The sequence below is a fragment of the Saccopteryx bilineata genome, chromosome 6, assembly GCF_036850765.1.
Source record: "Saccopteryx bilineata isolate mSacBil1 chromosome 6, mSacBil1_pri_phased_curated, whole genome shotgun sequence".
Taxonomy (NCBI): domain Eukaryota; kingdom Metazoa; phylum Chordata; class Mammalia; order Chiroptera; family Emballonuridae; genus Saccopteryx; species Saccopteryx bilineata.
In genome coordinates, this window is record NC_089495.1 from 6,874,924 (window position 1) to 6,902,732 (window position 27,809).

General features: G+C 51.9%; 1 protein-coding gene across 1 annotated transcript; it reads left to right on the forward strand.

Moving 5' to 3' along the window:
- Window positions 1–522: 522 nt before the first annotated feature.
- Window positions 523–9,727, forward strand: SPCS3 (signal peptidase complex subunit 3). Its single transcript, XM_066235652.1, has 5 exons — window positions 523–818; window positions 2,506–2,579; window positions 4,773–4,849; window positions 7,500–7,615; window positions 8,338–9,727. Exons 1-5 carry the CDS (start codon window positions 676–678, stop codon window positions 8,468–8,470), a joined length of 543 nt encoding a protein of 180 aa, XP_066091749.1. The 5' UTR covers window positions 523–675; the 3' UTR covers window positions 8,471–9,727.
- The last annotated feature ends 18,082 nt before the right edge of the window (window positions 9,728–27,809 follow it).

Genomic DNA, 27,809 nt, shown 5'->3' on the forward strand with positions numbered 1-27,809 from the left:
TTAAGAATTAATAGCGTCAACCGTTACCGTCTACAACCGCCGCGCCCGCCTTTGGAGGGCGCCGTCACAGGAAGTGGGCAAGGTCAGCTGCGGACCGTGCAGACCCGCGGCTTCGGGCACGCGGGGCCGCTCCTCCCCTCCCCCACCCTCGGACCCATCCGACAAAGGGAAGAGCCGGCGTGGGGGAAGGTGCTGCTCCCCAGGGCGAAACGTCAGGACACACTCCCAACCAGCTGGGCTGCTGGTTTCAAGTGCAAATTAATGTAACACAGGAAGCCACCAAGCGGCGGATCCACAGCACCGGGGACAGGCACCCAGACAGGAGGGTGCGCCAGCCAAGTCGCGGGAGCCAGGGACGCCAGGGCAAGCGGAGGGAGAGGCGGGTCTTCGTGGCCAAACCCCGCCCCTCCACTGCTCGTCGCTGATTGGCGCGCGCACCATCCAGTCTACGTCCGTCGGCGCGGTCCCGCCGCCCGGTGGGTGTGTCCCGGCAGGCGGGTGCGCGCGCGCGCGCGCGCTCCGAGCGGAGGACCGGAAGGGAGGCGGGGCGGCGGCGGCGCGCGCCCGCCCCGGAACGCGCGCAGCGCAGGCGGCGCGGATCGCTGGGAGCCGATCCGCCACCGGAACGGGGTCCCGGCCGTGCGCGTGGAACAGGGCTCGGCAGACGCGGCCGCGATGAACACGGTGCTGTCGCGGGCGAACTCGCTGTTCGCCTTCTCGCTGAGCGTGATGGCGGCGCTCACGTTCGGCTGCTTCATCACTACCGCCTTCAAAGACCGGAGCGTCCCGGTGCGGCTGCACGTCTCGCGGATCATGCTGTGAGTGCGGCCGGGCCGGGGCGGCGGGGCGGGGGTCCGGGGTCCGGGGGCTAAGGGTCCGGGGACCGGGGCTAAGGGGCCGGGGTACGGGGGCTAAGGGACCGGGGACCGGGGCCTGAGTCCGGGGGCTAAAGGGCCGGGAGCCGGGGGCTGGGGCGGGCGCTGGGCCGGGGTCCGGGGGCTAGGGGGTCGGGGGCCGGGAGCCGGGGGCCGGGGCGGGCGCTGGGCCGGGGTCCGGGGGCTAGGGGTCGGGGGCCGGGAGCCGGGGGCCGGGGGCCGGGGCCTGAGTCCGGGGGCTAAAGGGCCGGGAGCCAGGGGCTGGGGCGGGCGCTGGGCCGGGGGCCGGGAGCCGGGGGCCGGGGCGGGCGCTGGGCCGGGGGCCGGGGGCTAGGGGGTCGGGGGCCGGGAGCCGGGGTCCGGGGTCCGGGGCGGGCACGGCCGGGCCATGCTGGGCTGCTGGGTGCCCGGCCCCGGCGCCCGCGGGCTCCCTCCCGGCCCGGCCCGCGCCGCGGCTTCCCGGGCTGGCTCTTAAACTGTCAGGCTGAGTGTTGCTGGGCTCCGTGTCGGCGCTTCCTTCCTGTTCCTCACTTCCCCCGCGCGCCCGCCAATGAGGGAGCCACACACCAGCACGACCGCCGCCGCCGCCGCCGCCGGGCCCGCGCCCCGCTGTCTGCGCCCCGCTCCCCGCGGTCCCCGCTGCCCGCGACCCGGTCTGTGCGCCCCGTGGCCCGGCGGCGGCCCCGAACTTGGCGGGAGCGGCCCGGGGCGCGGGGACCGGCCGGCATCCGCGCTCGCTGCCGCCGCACCGTTTTTATTTTGTGAGCGCCAACCGTTTGCCGAGATCTGCGAGAATGCCAAAAATAGAACTTCGAGATGACGTGGACATGTCGCCGTTGCCTAGTTTTTCTTTTTTTTTTTTTCCTGATTAATTTTTATTCTCTAGCACTTTTTTCTTTGATACGTGGATTTTTATTTTTGCAAGTTCTCTTTATCTTTTTCCATCTTTCAACAAGTTATCTCTGTCTTCAACATTAATTTTCTTTCTTTATCAGAATCTCCAACAAGCGGGTCATTTAATAGCTACCGCACCCCCACACGTTTATTTCCCACTCAGCCGCTTTTGAAAAGCTTGGTGCATAGTAAACACCAAGCAGCTGTTAGCTTTTGTTAATTTTGAGCATTTAACTCATTCTGGGCCTTAATTTCCTTTTGTCTAACGTGGAAGTACTACTGAACTCTTGGCTTGAAGATAATGGTGAAAAACACGTGAAGGACCTGACACAGACACAGAGGAAGTGCTCACTCCCTGAACAGCAGCGGCTGTGTTACCAGGGTGTCCACAGCACCCTTTAGGTGTGGGTAACTTCCACGCTGTCTAGCGGTCTTCCCAGTGGCTGGACATCCAGGACTGACACTTTCTTTGAGCGGTTTTTTATCTCCCCTGGGTTTTGTTAGGGATTCTTTTGAGGTACTTGAAAATAGCTACAGACCCACTTCTGTGTGGACTGAGAAAGTTGATCCTGACTTCACACTTCCAGGTTTCCCTGATTTTCACTGTAGAATTGCTGCAACCCTGGCCCCGCCCCAGCACACAACCGTGGCCTGTCTTCAGGTCACATAAGGAAAGATGTGTATTTTGAATGCTGATGTGTTTGAAGGATGCTAAACCTTTTATCTTTACTTCTAGAAAAAATGTAGAAGACTTCACTGGACCTAGAGAAAGAAGTGATCTGGGATTTCTTAACTTTGACATAACAGCAGATATCCTTTAAGAAAGTACTCCGTTGCTTTTTCTATACTTTTATAATGATACACATGTTTTGTGACTCGGGGGACAGTATGACTATCAGTAAAACCTCGGAAGTTTCTGTTCCTACGTTTTCATCAGTAAAGCGTGTTAATACCTCCTCATTCACACCTGGAGAAAACTTATTTGTAGAGTCAGGAGTTACTATGTGTAAATGCTTCACAGAAACAAGAAAATAGAGGCTTCAAGAGAGTTTCAATCTGTATTTCTGAAAGAGAAAATTAGATCATTTGAATTACAGAAGGAAGAATGTTACCAGGGCTCTTCCTACCTAGATGGAATATATCACAAACTCCCAAACTGTATCTTCATATTTTATGATAGAAACATATTTTTAAAAGTGAATTTCATTTCTTCTCTATGGTTTGGAAGGTCATGATTATTGGTAAGACAGGTTAGCATTTTGCCGTTATAATTTTTTGCATAATTATTTTCAGAACTAGTCAGAGAAATCGTAACAGTTAAAAGAGGTACTTTAAAATAGGAATGATTTAATTATTTTCTCTTTATCTTGAATTTCCATCTTTTGTCACCTCTTATCACTTTGGCCAGTTTAGGGTCTTAGATTGATGGTGGTGATATTGTTCTCGGCCACTTCCAGCATGATCTCACTGCCTTTGTCAAATGCCAGGGTTAAAACTGGTTGTGGAGATTGAACTGTTGAACAGTTGAGGCAGATCATAGGACTGGGCGGTGGGTAACCTGATGTGTCCCTTTACTACTATGACATTACTTCTAACTGGGTTTTTTGTAATTAAATTACTGGGTTTAGAAGTGGGCTAGGAATTAGTTCTTTAGGCACTGTTTTAGGAACTAGAGTGCACAGTGAGAAAAGTCCCCTGTGTGCTAAACATTGTGTCTGCTTTTAGGTGTTCATGTCATTTAAAGAAACCTCTGATAAGAGGCAGTTTGTATCTAGTGTGAAAGTGATAACTTTCTGAGTCTGGACCAGCAATTAAAATTTTTTGGTACATCAAAAAAATGTTTTTTGCTGCTAGGCCAAAGAAATTAGGTATAATTTTGAGTTACCAAAAATATAATAGTAATTACCTACACTTTTTGCTCCAAGTGACTTTTAAAAAATAAGATGTCAATATTCTTAGGAATGTCTGGTGCCAAGAATTAACCAATCAGACACATCTTTATGCGATGTGACCAGTAAGATGCAATTCTGTTATATGACCTACATACACTGCTCACAAAAATTAGGGGATGTTTCAAACATGAGTATGAAGCTATAAAATATCCCCTAATTTTCGTGAGCACTGTATTCAGGTTTTAACACGGCATTCACACCTATCATATTGACTATTGTCATTTTTTCACTTGACAATCCAAGGGAAAAGATGGCAGTACCCCTAAGTAGTCCGGTATTGCATGTTTTAACATTTCTTGCCACACACTGGTTGAAAATCACTGGTGAGGACAATTACAGTGAAATTGCCGGGTATCTCAGCAACTGTGTATATACTCAGTCTCATCGATTGTAGTTTAGTCAGATTTTCTTAAGGCTCTTGCTAAAACTTGAAATTGTACCTGTTCTTAAAAAGATCTGTTGTAGACTTCTCAATTCTAAAATAGTGATTCTTAGTGTAAACGTATGATTGTGTTGCTATGGCTCTGTAAACACGTTTAATGACAGTGTTTATATATAATTCTTAATAAAATCCAAACATTAACTCAATTCATTTCTTAGCAACACCAGTCTTGTAATTAATCCTGGTGATTTTTTTTTTTATTTCACTCTAGTAAACTGGAGCAACCCAGTTGGTGGCCAGCTGTGGATTCCACCAAAGCATTTCATAGATGGAGACATTTTGATTTCCTCTGGCATGTGTCCAAAAGCAACATACACGATTTATTAGACTTGGTTTAATTACTTGAGCCTAGTTTATTTTGTACATCATTACATTTAAATTGTGATGATTCATTATACTTTAGAACTTAAGTGGAATTGTATGTTCTTGAAATATATATTAAATCCTTTTGCCTTTTATATATTTTTAATAAATCGGTGGTTCAGTGTGTTTCTGGGCCCTCTTTTTTCTGTTTTTGTGTTGGCGTCGCTATGAATATTTAAGAATAACTAATAACCTGTTTTAAAGTTGTTTGCTCCTTGTGATTTATATATTCCTTAATCTGTTTACATCTAGAGAATATATTTGATTGGAATGTTAAGCAGTTGTTTCTTTATTTATCAGCAGAATATTCAACAAAAAATAATGTAAGTATATGTATATATATCTGTATGTATAGAAGTATTTTAGTAGATATGTAAGACTGTTCTTTATGAAAAAATACAAGTTTTAAATATTCAAAATATATGACCTGAGTAGTTCAGTAGAAATCACAAGCCTGTGGAGAGGAGACTCGCTAAGAAAACATCATCTCCTTTGGGAGCCTGGGTCGGTCTGTCTGTCTGGGCAGCTCCATAGCACCAAGGTCTTTAGGGCGGGCGTTTGCGAGGTGTCGGCAGGTGTCTAAGGAAAGCGAGCACACAGATTGGGAAAATGGCTTGAAAAGATTCCTACAAAGAACTGGCAGGTTGAAGGTAATGCTAATGGCGCAGGCACGCACAGGTCAGTCAGCGGGAACAGGGCGGAGCTGAACATCAGGTCCCCTCGAGCAGCTCGCCACCTTAGAGGGTGACAGGGAGAGAACCTGGATGGAGCTAATAAAATGTTGGCTAAGAAAATTCAACATTAGTCAAGAAGACTGTTGGAAATGCACACTTACATTGATGATGGTGTTATTGAGGGATAAGAGTTATGTTTATCGTGTACATAATCTGTAAATAAAGGAGCGTATTTGGGGATTTCTCTTCAAAGTAATTTGTGATCGAAAACCTTTGGCGACCACTTCCGGTGATACACTCCGAAAGGGCGTTGCTGAACTTGCAGTGTAGGAGGAAAGGGGCGGGGCTTCCAGCTGACATCTTCTCTCCACAGCTGTGATCAGAAAGACAGACAGCAGGACATCTGAACCAGCAGTTTGTGATCTGTGCTTATAACTGAGATATGTAAGCAAAATCTGTTACAGTAACTAATTCTGAGTCATTGCTGAGGTCATTTCATAATCCATCTACATATGTGTATATATATATATATTTTAATACATGGCTGAGATGTTTTGATAGGCTTACGAGGTAATACCTATACAATTAATAAATAATCTATCTTGAGAAATTTTTTTTTTGATTTGGAGTTGTATGGGATTTGCCAATTTGAGTACTTATGGTAGTCTTTTTAATCATAAATTAGAGTTTATCAGAAGTTTTATCATTAAAAGCTGTTAAACTATTAGATTAAAATGTATTAAAATATTAGTTTATAATAGAAATATATTTAATCAGTCTGATTTCGAGCGTTTAGGGTAGTGAGAGTGAGGGTTGAGATATTTATATAGAATGTTGCTGAAACAGAAATCTTAGGTCCGAAGCGTTGGAAGTGTATGATTCTGATAAGTGAGTTAAAATACAAAGGTGAGCTCTGTGTATTGAAGTGGGTGCTGTGATGTTCGTCCCCGAGGCCCCCTCGGGCGGTTGCTGTCTGTGAGCGTGGACTGGAGGAGCTTGGGGGTTGGGAACGGGGCAGCCTCTGCAGTCCATCGGCAGTGTCTTCTTCCGATGGACTGATCTGCTTGTTGGTTTCTTAGTTCAGTGTCATTTAAGCATTTCATTCGGTTCATTGTACGTTACATTCACTCTGAGTGTATCTTTTGTATCGGATATTTTGTTAGGCCCTGGGAATGTCGGGTTGGATAAGTTTTGCTCCTTGCCCTTGAGAATCAACAAGGTGTTAAACCAGGAAAAGCTGTTCTGAAGATAAGAGTAATAATTAGAAGCACACATATTATTCTACAGAGTGCAGCAAATCATCCAAATAACTGTGTCATTGTCTTGGGGACAGATAGACCTAAATGATATTCATAATTCTGGTTTACCCCAGCGTGACTAGTATGTTAATATAATTTGGAATTTAACAGATTATTGTGTGGGTGAATAAATACATACACATGAAAAGTCATTTCACTTGGCATGTCCTTGATTCTGTGTCCCTCCATTGTGACGTTCCTGTTTCATGTTAGAAAGAGGCTTTACAGTCATGACTTGAGCCCTCTCTTAGGAATAACGATCGCACATTTCTTTTTAGTTAGCTATCGCCCGCTGAGTGGATGCCCTCACAGGCTAGCGGACAGCAGCTGAGTAAGGACACTATCCTTGGTATTTAACAGTGACCACAGACGGGTTTTCTCTTTATTTGATGCCCCTGATTTTGTAAACAGTTTGTTTATGTTGTGTTATAACAGTAGCTTAAAAGATGTCTAACTTCTAGAATTTTGCTGTAATGAAACAGTGATGGGATTCCTTGGTAATTAAAAACCTTGGAGCTACATAAATTGTTATGACGTAATCTGATAGTAGTGACCTGTGTTAACAGCGCTATGGACCTGTCTCTGGCTCCATTCAGGTTCTGTACTAAGTCAGAGTCTCAGAAATTTACAGAAGAAAGTGACTGGGGAATTCTTCCTGCCCAGGGATTCTAGTCCCTTCTGTCTCTCCCAGGGCCTGTCTCTTCAGAGCACCACACAAGGTGAAACCCTGTGTGCAGCTCTGAAGGACCCTAAACAATCCAGTTGCCTTAGCAGAGGGAATGATTTCCTTTAGAGAAATTCTTTCTTTTACCCAGGAAAAGGTTGATGCCCCCTTGCACCTTCTCCAGCAGTTGTTACCATTCTGTATGCTTGCAGATGGCAGCAGTCCCCCAGAGCTGGGGGCATCGACAGTAAACTCTTTGCGTACCAATACTTTATTTTGAAGTGATAACGATGCTATTTCTGATGAGGTGATCTAATTAATTTTCATTTTAATGTAGGCCCTGAACCAAGTTGTCCTTTGGGACAAGATTGTTCTGCGAGGTGATAATCCGAAGCTGCTCTTGAAAGATATGAAAACAAAATATTTTTTCTTTGACGATGGAAATGGTCTCAAGTGAGCAATTCTTTGTCCTTTTTGTTTTTACATTTAATGAAATGTGAGGGGAAAAGAACGATGTATTTTGAAAGAAAAACATTAGCGGGTAAACAGGGAGATTGAGAGAGAAGCAGGTGTGGGCTGGCAGACGTATGGGAATGGCCGCCTGGCTGCAGCGAGCCCCACGCGCCCCCGGCTGTGTGCGGGGTGACCGCCACCTCGGGGCGTCTGGCACGGCCTTCCTGTGGCTGGAAGAGGAACTTGCCAGGGGGACCTCCGCGAGCAAGTATCACACTGGCCCAGTTGATTCTGAGGTTTCTGGTTCTGGGTCTGGTTCCCTCAGCTTCTCCGAGCCTCAGTTTCCTTCTTGCACAAAATGAGCCATCTCCCGGACATTTCTGGCTCTTCCACTGCGATCAGGTTGGCCCAGGCCTGCCGGCTAGGTGGTGGGAGGGCTGGGGCTCAGGGCAGTCTCCTGAGTCCCGCTCGGGTCTGCGCATGCGCTCCCTGGGTTCTGAGCTGCGGTCGGGAGCCCAGGGCTCGTGGGCGCCTGCGCAGACCCTGCGGGTCGCCCGTGTTCTGCCCTCCAGGACTTGAGAACACTCTGTCTGTGGGTTAGGGTGCCAGTTAGGAAGAGTTGCTTATAACTAGACCTTTTGACACCTCGCTGCTTTAAGTAAAATGTTTTTATTGAACTATAAATGTTTCTGCTAACGTCTGTTTATTGTATCTTTTTACAGAGGAAACAGGAATGTCACTTTAACCCTGTCTTGGAACGTTGTACCAAATGCTGGAATTCTACCTCTTGTGACAGGATCAGGACACGTGTCTGTTCCGTTTCCGGATACATATGAAATAATGAAGAGTTATTAAATTATTCTGAATTTGAAACAGCATATTTTTATACTTAATGAATTGTATCTCAGTTATGTCCCCCCTGCACCTTCATTTGTTTTTGGTTGTTAACTTAATTTTTTTTGTATGAGAACTAACATCAAAAGGCATGGTTGAATGGAGGAGTTGACGTGCTACCTACACTTAATTTTGAAGTCAAAACAAAGAGAAAAGGAAGGCCACCAGAGTGGAGTGTGAGAGAATAAGAAAGCCGTACGCCAGGACCTGTGAACGGTTTCTGTTCGAAGTGTCCCCGGTGTTTCCACGATCCCGAATGGAACACAGTGTGCGTGAGGGTGGCTGACGTTGTTACTGCCGGGGGGCTTACAAGAGCTCTGTGTCAGGCCTTGCGTCCGGGGTCACACTAGGTGTGATTAGGAGGAGGCGCTGTCTTGTACCTCTCTCACGGTGGGTCTGAGGACTGGAAACGTGGACGGGGTATTTGTGAGAAGCCTGGGTGACAGCCCAGAGTGATGGGGTTTTATTCCAGGTGTCCTAGGCCCGTGCTGCTTGTTCTTGCAGGTGACTAGCAGCTTCCTCCACGTGGGGACTGATTTCCTCTGGATGTGCTGTGATCATTCTAACCCATTTCAGGTCTCACACAGCTGAGTGTGTCTTCAGTGCTGTCGTAAACACGGCCCTCTGTCATCTGTGTGTGGTTTTCAGCACTGCTGGCGACAGCTGCTGTTGTCTGCATGGTCCCCCGAGGGAGCTTTGTTCTCGTGAGCATGCCTAGTCCCACCGAGCGGTCACTATTTACATTCTTCTGTAGGTCCACACTTTAGTAACTACTGGGGTAATCATACTATTTGTTGGTGCACTTTTCCATGTGCAGTACTCCCGTATCTCTTACTGTCCGTCCTCTTCAGTGGGCTAATGAGGTAAGTCGTGCAGCTGTTCGCTCTGCAGATGAAACAAGCCCAGCAGCCGGCCGAACTGCTTGCGGGTCCATAACTAGCAAGGAGAGGGGTTAAAACTTGAACTCAGACCACAGACTGGTTAAAGTTCACAGGCAGTTTTCATGGTGTGTTTTGTTACCCTGGACACGCTTTGTCCCACTCCCCGGGAGGTTTTCCGTCCTCGGTGGCGGTGACTAATTCCCAAGCTCCCAACCCCTTTCTGGAGGTCACAGCTCACCTCCGTCCTCTGCGTGAATTAATTTTACTTATGTTAACAGTATAAAACTCCAGATATGTGTAAAAGTCATTTGGAGATTAAACACATGATGAAACGGAATTGGCGATGTGGTCGTATTTAACGTGACTCGTGTCTGGAGCGGACCAGTAGCCGTCCGCTAAAGCAGCAGCTACAAACCAGCCCCATAGAGCAAGAGCCAGCACTGCCCAGGGCCAGCTGTCACCGCCAGCAGTCACCGGGAAGGGCTGGTGTATGCTGAGGTTAGTTCGCGTCAATAGCTCTCATTTGCTATGTTTATTTCATGAAAGGCAGCACCACTTAATTACTCTGATTTACATAGTTGAGTTAGTTTGTAGGTAGGAGCTTGTGTCTGTGGGAAAGGTCAGGTGTAATATCATGAGTCCTGGACTGTGTGTGGCTCCCAGCTTCTCATGAAACTTTCCAGGGTCCCAGTTTCTTTATCTGAAAAGTGACAGTTGGACTAGTTAACTTCAGTAGTGGTGCTCTCACCACACAGGTCTACAACTTTGTTGTGTCTGTCAGCAGAGAGTTCAAGCACGAGAGCACTAGTCATGTGAAGCCAGGGAGGGGAGAGGGGACATCTGATTCACGGTGACCCGACTTGAGTTCTGTGAGGCGTACACCTGGGCGTTGACTCCATGTGATCATTCACGGTGACCCGACTTGAGTTCTGTGAGGCGTACACCTGGGCGTTGACTCCATGTGATCATTCACGGTGACCCGACTTGAGTTCTGTGAGGTGTACACCCGGGAGTTGACTCCATGTGATAATTCAGTGACCCGACTTGAGTTCTGTGAGGCGTACACCTGGGCGTTGACTCCATGTGATCATTCACGGTGACCCGACTTGAGTTCTGTGAGGTGTACACCCGGGAGTTGACTCCATGTGATAATTCAGTGACCCGACTTGAGTTCTGTGAGGTGTACACCCGAGAATTGACTCCATGTGGTAATTCACGGTGACCCGACTTGAGTTCTGTGAGGCGTACACCTGGGCGTTGACTCCATGTGATAATTCACGGTGACCCGACTTGAGTTCCGTGAGGTGTACACCTGGGCGTTGACTCCATGTGATAATTCACGGTGACCCGACTTGAGTTCCGTGAGGCGTACACCTGGGCGTTGACTCCATGTGGTTTGTACGGGTGGGTGTGGAAACCATCGCATCAAAGCCTACACACTGGGTGTGGTGTCATCGAGGAAGGTGCACAGCAAGCCTGCCGTCGCGGCTGGACAGGTGCTGGGTTCACAGCTCAGGCAGACTTGGGCGAGGGGGCTTGTCACTGGAGGTGGAGGTGAGTGTTGAAATCCACTGGCGCTATCATTGGTTTGGAATTGGGTGAGGACGAGGATTCTATTCGCCCTGCTAGCCTGACAGATAGCTACACCATGTTTCTGCTCAGGACAAGGTGCTTCCCCACCCGGGAACTGGAAACCTCCCTTTCAGGAACTCACTCTTGGGTGTGTCAGCCTTGTTCCTTTTCTATGAATCTACATCAAACAAACAAAAAAAGATTTGTATTCACTCTGATAACCTTATCTAGCTGAGCGTCACTGTTTTATAAACCCTGATAACATCTCCACAAAGACCCAAGTCTTCAAACTTACAGAAACCTAAGTGGGATTAGAACTGTGAGCCCAGAAGTGATTCTGGCAAAAGCGAATACTTGCAAGACACTTAACCTAAAGTTCTGGTTCGAAGCGAGTAAATGTTGACATGGAGGGCTCACCCCTTTTCTAGCAGTGTAGCCTAAACAAGGAGCTAGTGCAGTCTATTTTTATTCCCCCCAATCGATTACATCTGGTCTCTTTATGCGTAAAGGAAAATGACAAACCTTCAGAAATTCCTTAGGGTGTAACGCTAAAGTGGGTGATTTTGAATTTTGTTGCTTGGAATCATTTGACAGTTGTCTGGTGGGTAAGAGCCAAGTAGTAGCTCTAGCACAGGGGTCAGGAAACTTTTTGGCTGAGAGAGCCATGAAGACCTCGTATTTTAAAATGTAATTCCGTGAGAGCCATACAACGGCCCGTGTATGTTACGCATTATCCAATAAAAATTTGGTGTTGTCCTGGAGGACAGCTGTGATTGGCTCCAGCCACCCCCAACCATGAACATGAGCTGTAGGAAATGAATGGATTGTAATACATGAGTATGTTTTATATATTTTTTTTAATTTTTTTATTTTATTTATTCATTTTAGAGAGGAGACAGAGAGGGACAGAGAGAGACAGAGAGAGACAGAGACAGGGGGGAGGAGCTGGAAGCATCAACTCCCATATGTGCCTTGACCAGGCAAGCCCAGGGTTTCAAACCAGCGACCTCAGCATTTCCAGGTCGATGCTTTATCCACTGTGCTACCACAGGTCAGGCCTGTTTTATATTTTTAATGTTATTATTTTTTTTATTAAAGATTTGTCTGCGGCCCTGGCTGGTTGGCTCAGTGGTAGAGCATCAGCCTGGTGTACAGGAGTCCCGGGTTTGATTCCCAGCCAGGGCACACAGGAGAAGTGCCCATCTGCTTCTCCACCCCTCCCCCTCTCCTTCCTCTCTGTCTCTCTCTTCCCCTCCCGCAGCCAAGGATCCATTGGAGCAAAAGTTGGCCCAGGCGCTGAGGATGGCTCTGTGGCCTCTTGCCTCAGGTGCTAGAATGGCTCTGGTTGCAACAAAGCGATGCCCTGGATGGGCAGAGCATCACCCCCTGGTGGGCATGCCGGGTGGATCCCGGTCGGGCACATGGCGGGAGTCTGTCTGACTGCCTCCCCATTTCCAACTTCAGAAAAATACAAAAAAAAAAAAAAAAAAAAAAGATTTGTCTGCAAGCCAGATGCGGCCATCAAAAGAGCCACATCTGGCTCGCGAGCCATAGGTTCCCGACCCCTGCTCTAGGAGGTGGGCTATAAGGTTATAATGAACTTTTCCCCACTCTTCTGTCTAAAGCATGGTGATCTGAGACTTGGGTCTTGGGGGTGCAGGTGGGAGGAGGTGTTACTTTATAATACACGGAGCAGACACGAGAGGGCTGTGTGATACCATGAGCTCTGAGCTTGGCTAGCACACAAGCCCCTGTCCGTGTCCAAAGCTGTCCTTGCTTCCCCAGAGGCTGTGCGCGTGTTATGTGACCCCAATGGTTTAGGGACCTGCTTCACCAAGTGGTGGCCTGTTTTGATGCAATTTAGGAAATTGTTTACTTCACAAATACAGCTTGGTTAAGCAAAAAACCCCATAAAAACACTGAATATATGAGGATTTTAATTGGAATAATAGCAATTTTTTCTAACGAAAATGAGTTTTGTGAGTAGAAGGATGCATTCTGAAAGCTTCTCAGGTTTACGCCTTTTATGTGAAGCTGCTTGCTGAGCTAAAAGGAAAGGGTGAAGTCAAGTCCCCTGAACGTGTTTCTCTTTTTCTTTCTCACTTTTTAAATTCTTCTGCGGGTTGGGCGGGGAGGTTAATGACGCCTGAAGCCCCTCTGGAGACGGGCACCCGCGCTAGACGGTCCGCGCTCTGCGGCGGCTGCGGACCCGCGCGCCTTCCCCAGCGCGCCTTCCCCAGCGCGCCTTCCCCAGCGCGCCTTCCCCAGCGCGCCTTCCCCAGCGCGCCTTCCCCAGCGCGCCTTCCCCAGCGCGCCTTCCCCAGCGCGCCTTCCCCAGCGCGCCTTCCCCAGCGCGCCTTCCCCAGCGCGCCTTCCCCAGCGCCTGGCACGCTGCGCGCACAGAGAACAGGCGCCCGATGAACAGGGCAGCGCACAGCGTCCCTGGCTGTCCGAGGGGACCACCCCGCGGGGACAGTCTCTCTCCCTTCCTGGGAGCTGCCCACAGCTCTGTCTCCTGCTCCCCTTCCAGCCCCTGGTTCTGACCTGGACCCCGCTGCTGTGGACAGCAGAGCCCAGGGATGGCCACTGGGTGGGAAGAGTGCTGTGCAAATCGCCTCCTTTCAAATACACTAGAAAACCACAAGGCAGACTTAACAGCCCCCCCCCCCCCCCCCCCCCCCCCCCCCCCCGCTGCCTGTCTAGCTCCTGAAGAGATGGTGCAAGGGCGCAGCCTGACTCCGCTGGAGGGAGTCCGGTTCGCCGAGGCCGCCCAGCGTGAGGCACAGCGGCTGCTGGCTGGCCACTGTCACTCCTGGCTCTTCGGGTGGGACGCCAGGTGCCGAGTGACAGATACTCTTCTTGTCCTCTTTATTTCTCTCAGAAGAGACAGGAGTTTCTCAGAAGAGGCTGAACTTCTACCAGTGCACTCGGAATAAAAATATTCCTTCAAAAGAACCCCCAATCAGTTGAGTTTAGAGGGTAGGGTTTTTTTTTCTTTCCTAAGTGTGTTTAACCTGGATCAATATTAAAGGTCAGCTAAATTTTGCCTTTGTGTTTTTCTCCCAACTTGGGAAACCCTGTGTCAGAATTCGGTCCGCAGACACGACCTCTTGTCCTCCTTTGTCCCCGACTCTCCAGAGGGTACATCACAGCAGCAGTTCCGGGCTCAGTGGGTCTCCCGGTCAGTGTGTCGCCCTGCAGAAAGGAAGAGCATCACTTCGGCCAGGTGCCCTGGTCTGTCTGAGCCGACTTCCAGCTTGACGTGGCTTCCCAGCCGGGCCTCTCCTTCCCACCGGAGAGAAGCAGGTGTTTTCTTGTTAGAATAAGTGTAATTCTTACATCCCACTGGTGTGTCCAGTATGGTAGCAAGCTGGCCTCTGGGAGGTGACAAAGTTGATCAGTCGTTGGTGTTGGGGACGAGAGAGCCTCCACTCCTGAAGGCTGCTGCTTCTGGGCCCCACATCCCCAGCCCCTGCTGGTGAGCTGGGACAGGGGGTGGTGAGCAGGGTTCTGAGATGCCCTGAGGGACCCCACACATAGGCACCCTGAGCTGAGAGGGAGTTGTATCCTGTTAGAGGACCTTAAGTTGTGTGGGCATCTCAGATGTATTTGGGAAGTCAGGGCTTGTCCCATTGCTGCGGCCTCTGCGGCTGCTTTAAGACTACCCCCCCCCGCCCCACCCCCACCCCCACCCCCACCCCCACCCCCGCATAGGCGTGCTCTGCAGAGACTAGCGGGGACTGGGAACTTCCTCCGCTTGGGGCCCAGGCCTGTTCTGGTGAGACCGAGGGGTGTGGCCCTGCAGAGACTGGAGGACACCAGGGGGAAGAATCTTCACTGGGTGGGCACTGTGTGACCGGCCAGGAGCAGAGTCCTGCACGGCCGGGCACCTGTCACCCTTGCCTCGCGCTCACCAGCTCTGCCCGCCGCCCCCGCCGCATGGGGGGGGGGTAACCCGCTGATTGTTGTGAATGTTTTCTGTACTTGTTCTATATTTCGTCTGTAGTATGAAGGCAGAAAGGATTTTCTGAGGTTGAGCATGTTAGGTTTTAGGAGTTGGGGTTTGTAAGCACCTCTCAGGCACGAGTTACCTGACAAGTACCCTTTCTAACCTGGTAGTCACTCTCGGACTTGGTTTCATAGAAAGGATATAAGTTTATATCTTGATCTATTCTTCCTGGTTACTGTTTATATCACTTGATGCAACTCAGATATGCAAAGTAGCTCTTGGGGAACGCTGCCCAGAGCTGGTGCCAACGTGGACGAGGGCTGTCTGTGTCATTTGCACTGGGAAGAGTCCCCCGGGGTCGGACGAGGGTTGTCTGTGTCACTTGGACTGAGAAGAGTTCCCCGGGGTCGGACGGGGGCTGTCTGTGTCACTTGGACTGGGAAGAGTCCCCCGGGGTCGGACGAGGGCTGTCTGTGTCACTTGGACTGGGAAGATTCCCCCGGGGTCGGACGAGGGCTGTCTGTGTCACTTGGACTGGGAAGAGTCCCCCAGGGTCGGACGAGGGCTGTCTGTGTCACTTGGACTGAGAAGAGTTCCCCGGGGACAGACGAGGGCTGTCTGTGTCACTTGGACTGGGAAGAGTCCCCCAGGGTCGGACAGGGGTTGTCTGTGTCACGTGGACTGGGAAGAGTCCCCCGGGGTCGGACAGGGGTTGTCTGTGTCACGTGGACTGGGAAGAGTCCCCCGGGGTCGGACGAGGGTTGTCTGTATCACTTGGACTGGGAAGAGTTCCCCGAGGTCGGACGGGGGTTGTCTGTGTCACTTGGACTGGGAAGAGTCCCCCGGGGTCGGACGAGGGCTGTCTGTGTCACTTGGACTGAGAAGAGTTCCCCGGGGTCAGACGAGGGCTGTCTGTGTCACGTGGACTGGGAAGAGCCCCCCGGGGTCGGACGGGGGCTGTCTGTGTCACGTGGACTGGGAAGAGTCCCCCGGGGTCGGACGAGGGCTGTCTGTGTCATGTGGACTGGGAAGAGCCCCCCGGGGTCGGACGAGGGTTGTCTGTGTCACTTGGACTGGGAAGAGTCCCCCGGGGTCGGACGAGGGTTGTCTGTGTCACTTGGACTGGGAAGAGTCCCCCGGGGTCGGACGAGGGCTGTCTGTGTCACTTGGACTGGGAAGAGTCCCCCGGGGTCAGACGAGGGTTGTCTGTGTCACTTGGACTGGGAAGAGTCCCCCGGGGTCGGACGAGGGTTGTCTGTGTCACTTGGACTGGGAAGAGTCCCCCGGGGTCAGACGAGGGCTGTCTGTGTCACGTGGACTGGGAAGAGCCCCCCGGGGTCAGACGAGGGCTGTCTGTGTCACGTGGACTGGGAAGAGCCCCCCGGGGTCAGACGAGGGCTGTCTGTGTCACTTGGACTGGGAAGAGCCCCCCGGGGTCGGACGAGGGTTGTCTGTGTCACGTGGACTGGGAAGAGTCCCCCGGGGTCGGACGAGGGCTGTCTGTGTCACTTGGACTGGGAAGAGCCCCCCGGGGTCAGACGAGGGCTGTCTGTGTCACTTGGACAGGGAAGAGCCCCCCGGGGTCGGACGAGGGCTGTCTGTGTCACTTGGACTGGGAAGAGTCCCCCGGGGTCAGACGAGGGCTGTCTGTGTCACTTGGACTGGGAAGAGTTCCCCGGGGTCGGACGAGGGCTGTCTGTGTCACTTGGACTGGGAAGAGTCCCCCGGGGTCGGACGAGGGCTGTCTGTGTCACGTGGACTGGGAAGAGTCCCCCGAGGTCGGACGAGGGCTGTCTGTGTCACGTGGACTGGGAAGAGTCCCCCGGGGTCAGACGAGGGCTGTCTGTGTCACTTGGACTGGGAAGAGCCCCCCGGGGTCGGACGAGGGCTGTCTGTGTCACGTGGACTGGGAAGAGTCCCCCGGGGTCGGACAGGGGTTGTCTGTGTCACGTGGACTGGGAAGAGCCCCCCGGGGTCGGACGAGGGTTGTCTGTGTCACTTGGACTGGGAAGAGCCCCCCGGGGTCGGACGAGGGTTGTCTGTGTCACTTGGACTGGGAAGAGTCCCCCGGGGTCAGACGAGGGCTGTCTGTGTCACTTGGACTGGGAAGAGTTCCCCGGGGTCGGACGAGGGCTGTCTGTGTCACTTGGACTGGGAAGAGTCCCCCGGGGTCGGACGAGGGCTGTCTGTGTCACGTGGACTGGGAAGAGTCCCCCGGGGTCGGACAGGGGTTGTCTGTGTCACGTGGACTGGGAAGAGCCCCCCGGGGTCGGACGAGGGTTGTCTGTGTCACTTGGACTGGGAAGAGCCCCCCGGGGTCGGACGAGGGTTCTCTGTGTCACTTGGACTGGGAAGAGTCCCCCGGGGTCGGACGAGGGCTGTCTGTGTCACTTGGACTGGGAAGAGTCCCCCGGGGTCGGACGAGGGTTGTCTGTGTCACGTGGACTGGGAAGAGTTCCCCGGGGTCGGACGAGGGCTGTCTGTGTCACTTGGACTGGGAAGAGTCCCCCGGGGTCGGACAAGGGTTGTCTGTGTCACTTGGACTGGGAAGAGTCCCCCGGGGTCAGACGAGGGCTGTCTGTGTCACTTGGACTGGGAAGAGTCCCCCGGGGTCGGACAGGGGTTGTCTGTGTCACGTGGACTGGGAAGAGTCCCCCGGGGTCGGACAGGGGTTGTCTGTGTCACGTGGACTGGGAAGAGCCCCCCGGGGTCAGACGAGGGCTGTCTGTGTCACTTGGACAGGGAAGAGCCCCCCGGGGTCGGACGAGGGTTGTCTGTGTCACTTGGACTGGGAAGAGTCCCCCGGGGTCGGACGAGGGCTGTCTGTGTCACTTGGACTGGGAAGAGCCCCCCGGGGTCGGACGAGGGTTGTCTGTGTCACGTGGACTGGGAAGAGCCCCCCGGGGTCGGGCGGGGGTTGTCTGTGTCACGTGGACTGGGAAGAGCCCCCCGGGGTCGGGCGGGGGTTGTCTGTGTCACGTGGACTGGGAAGAGTTCCCCGGGGTCGGACGAGGGCTGTCTGTGTCACTTGGACTGGGAAGAGTCCCCCGGGGTCGGACGAGGGCTGTCTGTGTCACTTGGACTGGGAAGAGTCCCCCGGGGTCGGACGAGGGCTGTCTGTGTCACTTGGACTGGGAAGAGCCCCCCGGGGTCGGACGAGGGCTGTCTGTGTCACTTGGACTGGGAAGAGTCCCCCGGGGTCGGACGAGGGCTGTCTGTGTCACTTGGACTGGGAAGAGTTCCCCGGGGTCGGACAGGGGTTGTCTGTGTCACTTGGACTGAGAAGAGTTCCCCGAGGTCGGACGAGGGCTGTCTGTGTCACGTGGACTGGGAAGAGTTCCCCGGGGTCGGACAAGGGTTGTCTGTGTCACTTGGACTGGGAAGAGTTCCCCGGGGTCGGACGAGGGCTGTCTGTGTCACGTGGACTGGGAAGAGTCCCCCGGGGTCGGACAGGGGTTGTCTGTGTCACGTGGACTGGGAAGAGCCCCCCGGGGTCGGACGAGGGTTGTCTGTGTCACTTGGACTGGGAAGAGCCCCCCGGGGTCGGACGAGGGTTCTCTGTGTCACTTGGACTGGGAAGAGTCCCCCGGGGTCGGACGAGGGCTGTCTGTGTCACTTGGACTGGGAAGAGTCCCCCGGGGTCGGACGAGGGTTGTCTGTGTCACGTGGACTGGGAAGAGCCCCCCGGGGTCGGACGAGGGTTGTCTGTGTCACTTGGACTGGGAAGAGTCCCCCGGGGTCGGACGAGGGCTGTCTGTGTCACTTGGACTGGGAAGAGCCCCCCGGGGTCGGACGAGGGTTGTCTGTGTCACGTGGACTGGGAAGAGCCCCCCGGGGTCGGGCGGGGGTTGTCTGTGTCACGTGGACTGGGAAGAGCCCCCCGGGGTCGGGCGGGGGTTGTCTGTGTCACGTGGACTGGGAAGAGTTCCCCGGGGTCGGACGAGGGCTGTCTGTGTCACTTGGACTGGGAAGAGTCCCCCGGGGTCGGACGAGGGCTGTCTGTGTCACTTGGACTGGGAAGAGTCCCCCGGGGTCGGACGAGGGCTGTCTGTGTCACTTGGACTGGGAAGAGCCCCCCGGGGTCGGACGAGGGCTGTCTGTGTCACTTGGACTGGGAAGAGTCCCCCGGGGTCGGACGAGGGCTGTCTGTGTCACTTGGACTGGGAAGAGTTCCCCGGGGTCGGACAGGGGTTGTCTGTGTCACTTGGACTGAGAAGAGTTCCCCGAGGTCGGACGAGGGCTGTCTGTGTCACGTGGACTGGGAAGAGTTCCCCGGGGTCGGACAAGGGTTGTCTGTGTCACTTGGACTGGGAAGAGTTCCCCGAGGTCAGACGAGGGCTGTCTGTGTCACTTGGACTGGGAAGAGTTCCCCGGGGTCGGACAGGGGTTGTCTGTGTCACTTGGACTGAGAAGAGTTCCCCGAGGTCGGACGAGGGCTGTCTGTGTCACGTGGACTGGGAAGAGTCCCCCGGGGTCGGACGAGGGCTGTCTGTGTCACGTGGACTGGGAAGAGTCCCCCGGGGTCGGACGAGGGCTGTCTGTGTCACGTGGACTGGGAAGAGTCCCCCGGGGTCAGACGAGGGCTGTCTGTGTCACTTGGAAGAGTTCCCCGGGGTCGGTCTCAGGTACGAGCAGGTCTTTTCCCACAGCAGGGCCACCAGGACTGCTGAGGCCGCGTGGCTCCCACGCACAGGGCATGAGCAGGACTTGTCTTCCTGGAAGCAGACTTCATGTGATACACACGCCCTGGCACCAGCGCCAGCCGCCCTCGTCCCACTGGCCAGGCGGCTTCCTGTGGCCGCTGCAAGGCACTCGTACTCCTTCCCGGAATGTTGTCTCATCCCTGTCTTTTACCGGTGTTACCTCCTCCAAGGCTCCTGGTGACTCCTGAAGTCATTCTACCATTTAACTTTCTACTCTGCAGCATCCTTTAAAGTTCTTGTTGCCACGTGTCACACACACACACACACACACACACACACACACACACTTCTGAATTACAAAGTGGGGAGTGGACTGCACTGCCTTTAAGACCCCTCCTGTGGTCTGTGAGAGGCAGGGAAGAATTCTAAGGGCAGTCAGTGACACTTACCCTCCTCCCCACTAAAGCTCTGGCATGGAAAAAAAAAAAAAGTTGAGACTGTAACAGGAAGCAAGGAGTTAAGAATGGAACAACACGTTATGTAACAAACATGATCCGTCACAACATCGGGGCTCCCTGTTGTTCTACAAACATTTACTGTGTGGGGGGGGGCAGGCACTGGCTCTTCTAGTTACTGGGGACGGAGCTGTGACCAGAACAGAGCAAACAATCCCTGGTGGGGGCAGGGGGACATCCGACCACAGTGTCACCGTGTCTCGGGTTGTAATTTTGTCAGTGCCGTGGGAAGGGGCATATGGAGCGTTTGGGGGCAAGGTGATACTGGAAGGAGGTGACAAAGGTGAGCAGAGAGGCTGCCAGGGGGAGAGCGATCATCGCACAGGACCCTGAGGCCAGGCGGGCAGTCCTCAGAGCCTCCCGGGGACCGGGCTCAGGTGCGGTGCGGGTATGGAGAGCCAGCTGGTCAGGGCATTGAGCTGTGGGTCCAGCCCTCAGATGCTCTGACCTTGAATCACAGGTCTAGTGACCCCGAAGGCCATGCCTCCCCACGACTGGGACATGTACTCACTCACTGTGTGTCGTCCGTCCACTCCCTTACTCACCTTTCCGTATTTGACGGAGGCCTACCACGTTATCCGGTGAGCTAAAGGGGTCCGACACCGTGGCTGGCTGGAAATCACGTGCTGAAGGAACGTGTCAGTAGAAGCCTCACCCAGCCAGCTGAGCAAACACTGGTAGAGATGCTGCAAGCCCGTCCAGCACTGCTGTCCCCGTGAGTCGTTTGGTGAGATGTCACAGAACTTTCCATTTCAGTGAAATAGCTTTCATTCAGTGTAAGCTGTGAAAGCACCACGGAGGGAAGGCATTTCATCAATGCAATTTTTCTAGTTTTCGGACTTAAAACAATTATTATTTTTTACAATAAAAAGTTTTAGTGCCAAACCATGCCACGAAGAGCCATTGGCAGGGCGCTGTGCCCGGTGCGGACCCATCTTGATGTCCTGGTGTTTAACTTCACCTCCACGAAGTGGACATTCTTCACCCTGGCTGGATGCTTACTTGTGAAAAGCCATGGAAAAAAAATGACATAATCATCACTGTTGTCTTTTTCTCAAATTCTTATTTTTTGCTGATTACTGGTGCTTTGATACCCTCTGGTGGTATAAATGGGGAAAGCAAGTAAGAGTATTTGATGCTTCTCTCTCCCTTCCTGTCTGACCCTATCTGTCCCTCTCTCTGACTCTCTCTCTGTCCACAAAAAGCATTTCATTAAAAAAAGAGAGCATTTTATGCTATAGAGCAGATGCAATACTCGAGTCAAGGGCACTGACCTCTTTTCCCTTAGATTGTCAAATAAAAAAATTGACAACAGCTAACACAACAGTAGCCATCCAGTGTGAATAAATAGAAATTATGCCAAAATGTTTTGGTCAGATTGGCAAAAAAATATAACATTTTTTCCTGTGCTGCAGAATTTTAGTAGTCAGTTTATGCATGCCATGAGATGAAAGGGTTGAAAACCAGTATAATATTGTGTACACTAATGTCTGCAAGTCACAATATTGAAAAGCATAAAGGAAAATTACCCATAACACGCACTTAGTTCATTTAGTTTTGCCTCACATAAAAATTGCTAACAGCTCTGAGGTGTCAAGTTAATAGAAAGCAATATCTAATTTCATAAACTGAGGCTAGTCTCGAAAATCAGTGTCATGAAAAATATTATAAATCTTTTAAGAACAAGTCTAACAATAACCAAACAGTCATTACATTTGTATGCACATTGCCAATAAATCCCCTCGCAGTGAAACATGACAAGTACATTTTAAAAAGTCACTGAAAATCACGTGAAACAAACCCACTAACAGTATAAAAAAATGTATTGTCTAGGCAATCTGAATTACAAACTAACAAAGTGGATAGTGTGACCCTGAAGGATATATAGTTTGCTTTATTATTATTATTTTTTATTATTTTTTATTTTTTTTATTTATTCATTTTAGAGGAGAGAGAGAGAGAGAGAGAGAGAGAGAGAGAGAGAAAGGGAGGAGGAGCAGGAAGCATCAACTCCCATATGTGCCTTGACCAGGCAGGCCTAGGGTTTTGAACCGGCGACCTCAGCATTCCAGGTCAACGCTTTATCCACTGCGCCACCACAGGTCAGGCAGTTTGCTTTATTATTTTAATTTCATCCTGTCGCCCTTGTTTTAAGGACATCTCTTTTATTTTATTTATGTATTTTGTTTACTTATTTATTTATCTTATTTATTGAAAGGTGGGGCGGCAGAGACAGACTCCCACATGCGCCCCCACTGGGATCCACCAGGCAAGCCCCTACCAAGCGATGCTCTGCCTGGCTGGGTGGCTGCTCTGTTGCTCGGCAGCTGAGCTATTTTAGCGCCTGAGGTTGAGGCCATGGAGCCATCCCCAGCATAGGGACATCTCTTTTAATAAAACAGAATTGGATTTAAAAAAAAAAAGCAAAAACCAAATCTGATGATCTCTATCTTAATTGGTGGTTATCACAAATATCGCTTTATTTGGACAGGTTCTCCCCTCTTTGTACTTCATATCCAATCGTCTATTGCTATGCTTTATTTTCTCTTGTTTTATTTTTAGTTGATGGAACCCTCTTATTTACCTTTGTTATTTTCAATTCATTGGTTTTTGTTTTAAACGTGATGTAAACCTTGAACCATTACTACCAGGCACCGCTAACAAAATTTTAAGTTAAGGATCCTTAAACGAATGCTTAAGCATGCGCAGTGTTGAGCATGGCCCCTCCAGTAGGGCTGGGGTTTCTGTCTCTGACCCCAACGGCCTTCCAAGCCCCGGGACCTCAGAGCACGCTACCATCGCCACCTGCTTGTGACCCGCGGGCTGCCGGTGTCCAGCGGCTCGGGCCTTTTGTTTTGATTTTCATTTGATATCAGACATTTGGCATCATGCTCACCATGTTCCCACCACAAATACCTGTTTCAATTTCCTTCCGACTTCACCATTTCCTTCACTCGCCCTTGCTCTCGCTGTTCCCGTCTTTCTCAAGTCCATGGGTCAGTCAGACGGTCCTTGGACGAAGGACTGATGGACAGTGGTCACACTCACAGCTTCGGTTTGTACACAGGTGTGCTGTTGGCCCATGCTGAGGGTGTTGCTGGGAGGTGGTCCCAGGGCTTCTGTTCTCCCGGGATGTTGAAGCCATTGACCATCGGCCAAGGGTGGTGACAGCGGGGGGCTGGCCGCCCGGTCCCGGGTCGGTGTGTGCGTTCCTGCTCAGGCTCAGCTCAGCCACCCCACAGTGTCCCTTCCCGGGGGGTGCGCCCTGTCCCCCACGGGAAACAAGACAGGCCCCTGAGACCCTGCACAGCAACCCTGGCCCGTCCCCCCGGCGGGGCCCACGGGGCGAGGTGCTCCGACCTGGGGCTGCCACTCTGGCTTCGTCTCGAGCAGGACAATGGTGACACACACATGATTCAGCGAGGGGGGACCCGCGGTCAGAGGGCCTGTGAGTCCACGGGCGCAGGGGCCTCTGTCCAGTTGATGTGTAGTGAGTCCCCAGGTCTCTCGTCTCTCTCTCTCTCTCTCTCTCTCTCTCTCTCTCTCTCTCTCTCACACACACACACACACACACACACACACACACGGCATCCTCGGGAGTAGCGGGCATTCCACTGCGGGAGAGACAGGGTCATCCTTTCTCACCTGCGCTCACCTCTGGGGCCACCTTGGTCTTGGCACAGGTGAGTGTATTTATTTCTCTTACCCTGAACTCATCTTCGGTGTCCACAGAACTTGGCTGGGTTGTACTGCACATACACACCATCTTAACATTTCGGTGGCTTGGCGATAGATTTCCTGTTTACTTGCGATCCCAGAGGGTCCACGAACAGGGCGGGGGCTCTGCGTTTTGACATGAAGGCCCCTGACCCAGGCTCCTGGAGGCGCAATGTCAGCACACGTTTCCAGGATGCTAGGAGCCCTGGGATGGAAAATGTTTTGGGTTTTTTTTGAGGAGCAGTGAGTCATCAGGCCAGCCTTTCAGACCCCCTCCCCTTCCCCCGGGGAGTGGGAGGGCTGCTTGTCACCTGTGCAGGGAAAACAGTGCAGTCATCAGCTCTCCGCACCTGCCCCTCCCCAGCACCCGCCCGACTGTGGCTGCTCTCAGAGGGTTAGGACAAGTCTGTTTGTTCCTGGAGGGAACTGTTTGTTCTTCTTCTGTCTGTTCCTGTTTGTTCTTTCTGGTGGCACTTTGTCAACAAGCCAGATATCGTCCCCCACTGTCTTTGTCTGAGCCGCTACTCACAGGCACTGAGAGGACCCCGTGGGAGAGGAACCATCTTTGCAGTACAGCAGTGAAGGGAACCGCATGGGAGCAGGTGCGCGTGAGCCAGGGAACCCCGAGACCTCCGGAAGCAGCCGCACAGCCAGGCGGGGAACAGTGGGGACATCGGGGTTCGGTTCAGTGTCGTCTGCAAAAAAGTAAGCCGTGCGCGGGGTTTCATGCCTGACGGCTGTGGAAGGACAGCAGCAGAAATAGAGAGACAAGAACTATAAATTAAGAGCAATTGCTAATAAATGAGTTAATGAGTGATTTATATGTAGGTATATATTTATAATATATATGCTCATACATCACATTTAACCCCTGACAGTAACATTTGTCAGCATCTTGTATGATGAGTGGTTGTTAAGAATGAGCTCCTAGTTAGAGCGTCGGCCTAGCGTGCGGAGGACCCGGGTTCAATTCCTGGCCAGGACACACAGGAGAAGCGCCCATTTGCTTCTCCACCCCTTCGCCGCGCTTTCCTCTCTGTCTCTCTCTTCCCCTCCCGCAGCTAAGGCTTCATTGGAGCAAAGATGGCCCGGGTGCTGGGGATGGCTCTGTGGCCTCTGCCTCAGGTGCTAGCGTGGCTCTGGTCGCAACATGGCGACGCCCCGGAGGGGCAGAGCATCGCCCCCTGGTGGGCACAGCGTCGCCCCATGGTGGGTGTGCCGGGTGGATCCCGGTTGGGCACATGCGGGAGTCTGTCTGACTGTCTCTCCCTGTTTTCAGCTTCAGAAAAATGAAAAAAAAAAAAAAAAGAATGAGCTCTTAGTTAGATATTTATGTCCTTGTAATATTCAGCGAAACTGTTCAGCATATTCCATGAGAGAGTTTACATAATTCTCCAGCGCACAACATTTCTGTTGCAAACAAATACCTACCTATTTGGAGGCGGGGGGGGGGGGGGGGGGGGGGGGGGGGGGGGGGGGGGGGGGGGGGGGGGGGGGGGGGGTGTCCCACTAGTCTTGGTTATTGGAGGCCCTGGTAGAAACAGCCATAGAAACCAACACTTCTGGTCGGCGTCCATTAGATGGCACTATTGAGTTCAAGATTCCATCGGCTGTAGATTTTAATGCAGGAATTGGGCCAATTATAGAAGATAGCCTGTGTTACTTTTCCCTTCTACAGTAATATTCGAAACCATATTTCTTTCATTTTGGAGGTTAAGTAATCAAAACGTGTAACCTGGAAATTTGAAAACACTTAAATTCTCGAGGAGCTGACGTGATATTGTCTACTATTTTTGTTTCTAATTCATAGAAGTGATCTTTTCATTATCAAACATAGTGTTTTGGTGATGGTTACATGTGTTGTGTTTCTCTCAGCTACTTTTCTTCTCGGGCAGAATAACAGTTTTATTTTTAGACCACGGCAAAAGTACGGGCTTCCCAGCCCCCTCCCCAAATTTTTATCGGGCAAGAAAACATCTTGAGAGGTTGTGTTTATGTGTAAAAATAAACTACCTTCGAGTACACAGTTTCACTCCAATTGCCGTGAGACATTAGAAACAAAACCTCTAAAGACTAAATAACACTTCAATTACCGAGAGAGGAGTGCAATATATACGGACTCTGTGTTATTGCGCAATTATAGCAAACCCGGGCACTGGGTCTGCCGCTATTTCCTGCGAATTCGCGGCTGACAGGGCCCCGCGGAATGACCTACCCATCTCCATCACTGCAGAAGTCAGGAAACTGAGGCCCAGAGCGCATTTCACCCTGTACTCGGAGGAACAAAGCTGTGCCCTCCGCGCTTGGTGCAGCTCCGAGTCTTCACAAGGCACGTGCTGGAGAAGCGTGTCCCCAAATAGGACCGCACTGCGAGGGAAGAATGGGGTCTCCCTCGGTGTCTATGGGCAGCTCCTATTCTCACTAGTCACCGTGTACAGTTGAAAATGACACGGAGAGTTTCCGGCCCTGGGAGACATAAAACCACCATGTCCCCACGGTCAGCGGGGACCCGGAGTCAGAGCGCCGCCGGTCACTTACAACCTGGGTAACGTTGGACCACCCCTGCACCGCTCTCGTCTGTGAAACGGAGGTAGGAACACTTCCCTCGTGGACGTGTAGTCACGCAGCCAAAATGAAACAACAAGACAGGTCCTCAAGGAGGAGTGATCTCCTCACCTCACCAAGAAACGGCTTTTTTTTAGAAGGGAAACTCAGCTGAAAGCCCGGGGTAAGGGCTGGGCAAGCCACGTCGAATGTCATGGATCCGTCCATTTGGGGCCAAGTTGCCTTCTGAGTCTTCCAGTGATGGGCTCTGAGTAGGATTCTCGGTCCTCGACTTGCAAAGCCCACTCGAGAATTTGCACAGACCTAGCCGGCGTCCCGCTGAGGGAGACCCACGTTGCGGAAGTCAACAAGACGCGGGCACCCTCAGTATTTATGAAGGCTGCGTAGTCGCTCTGGGAGTGGCGCTGCCTCGACCGGACGCCTGCACGCCAACAATGCACGTGACACACTGCACCCCCTCCCCGCCCCCGTGACACGCCATCACCCCTTCACCCCCGAGGCTTTACGCCAACGTTCCTCCGTTACCCATCGCAGATGTGGATGGACTCCAGGTCCACACACGGCGTCTTTCATGCCTGTCTCTAGTGGTCCAGCAGGTGGCAGCCACTCTCTGTGGTTACTCCACGTTGCTGCTCACCTGCCAAGGACCAGCCGAGGAAAAGTCACTGTAGTTATCACGTCAAAGTGTCATGTTTGTTCAACTGTCACCATAATAATCCTCCCCATTTGCCTATCGGGGACTCGAGGCATTCTGTATTCCAGCAATGATGAATTTTTATTTTCCCATTTTATTTTATGATTTTTTTTTTTTTTTAAATCTCCATCTCAGTTTCCAACTTGGATAGCTGGGAAGGAAGAGAGAAAACAGGGAAGACATGCAGAGAATGGCAATCTACATTTGTGGTGAAGCCATCGGTCCTTCCCCGGAAGGACACATCACTGCTGATGGCAATGGTAGCTTAGGGCCTCACTCGAGGGTGAGGGTCACCAGTGCCATGAGGTTAGGGGCGTGTGGTTGGGTGGCTGTCTGGTCAACAGTCTGCTCTGTAGGCGTGCTGGCTACAGTAGCGAGCAGTCGTTCTGTCTCCCCTGGTGCGGCACGGGGTTTGTTAGCTAAGGGCGGATCCCATAAAATCAGAATAAAACCAGCTCGATTTATAGGAGGCAAGTTTCCTTTAGTGTCTCAAAGTGAGGAAATGCCTCTTCAACAGAAAATATACTACCTACAAAAGTCCCTGTACCCTAGGGTGTTTCTGAAACAGCCTTTGTGTTTTAAATCTACCTTCTCCTTTCAGCGGGGGTGGTAGTTTATCCTGAAGACCGCGTGTCTTAAAGGGAGCAATATGGCCAGTCTTTCTTTTTCAGCAAATTCTGAATTTATTATGGGAAAACCGGCCATCTCTCCACAGATTTTTTTTCTGACCCTTATACTTCCAATTAGTTTGTCCCACCGTGGGT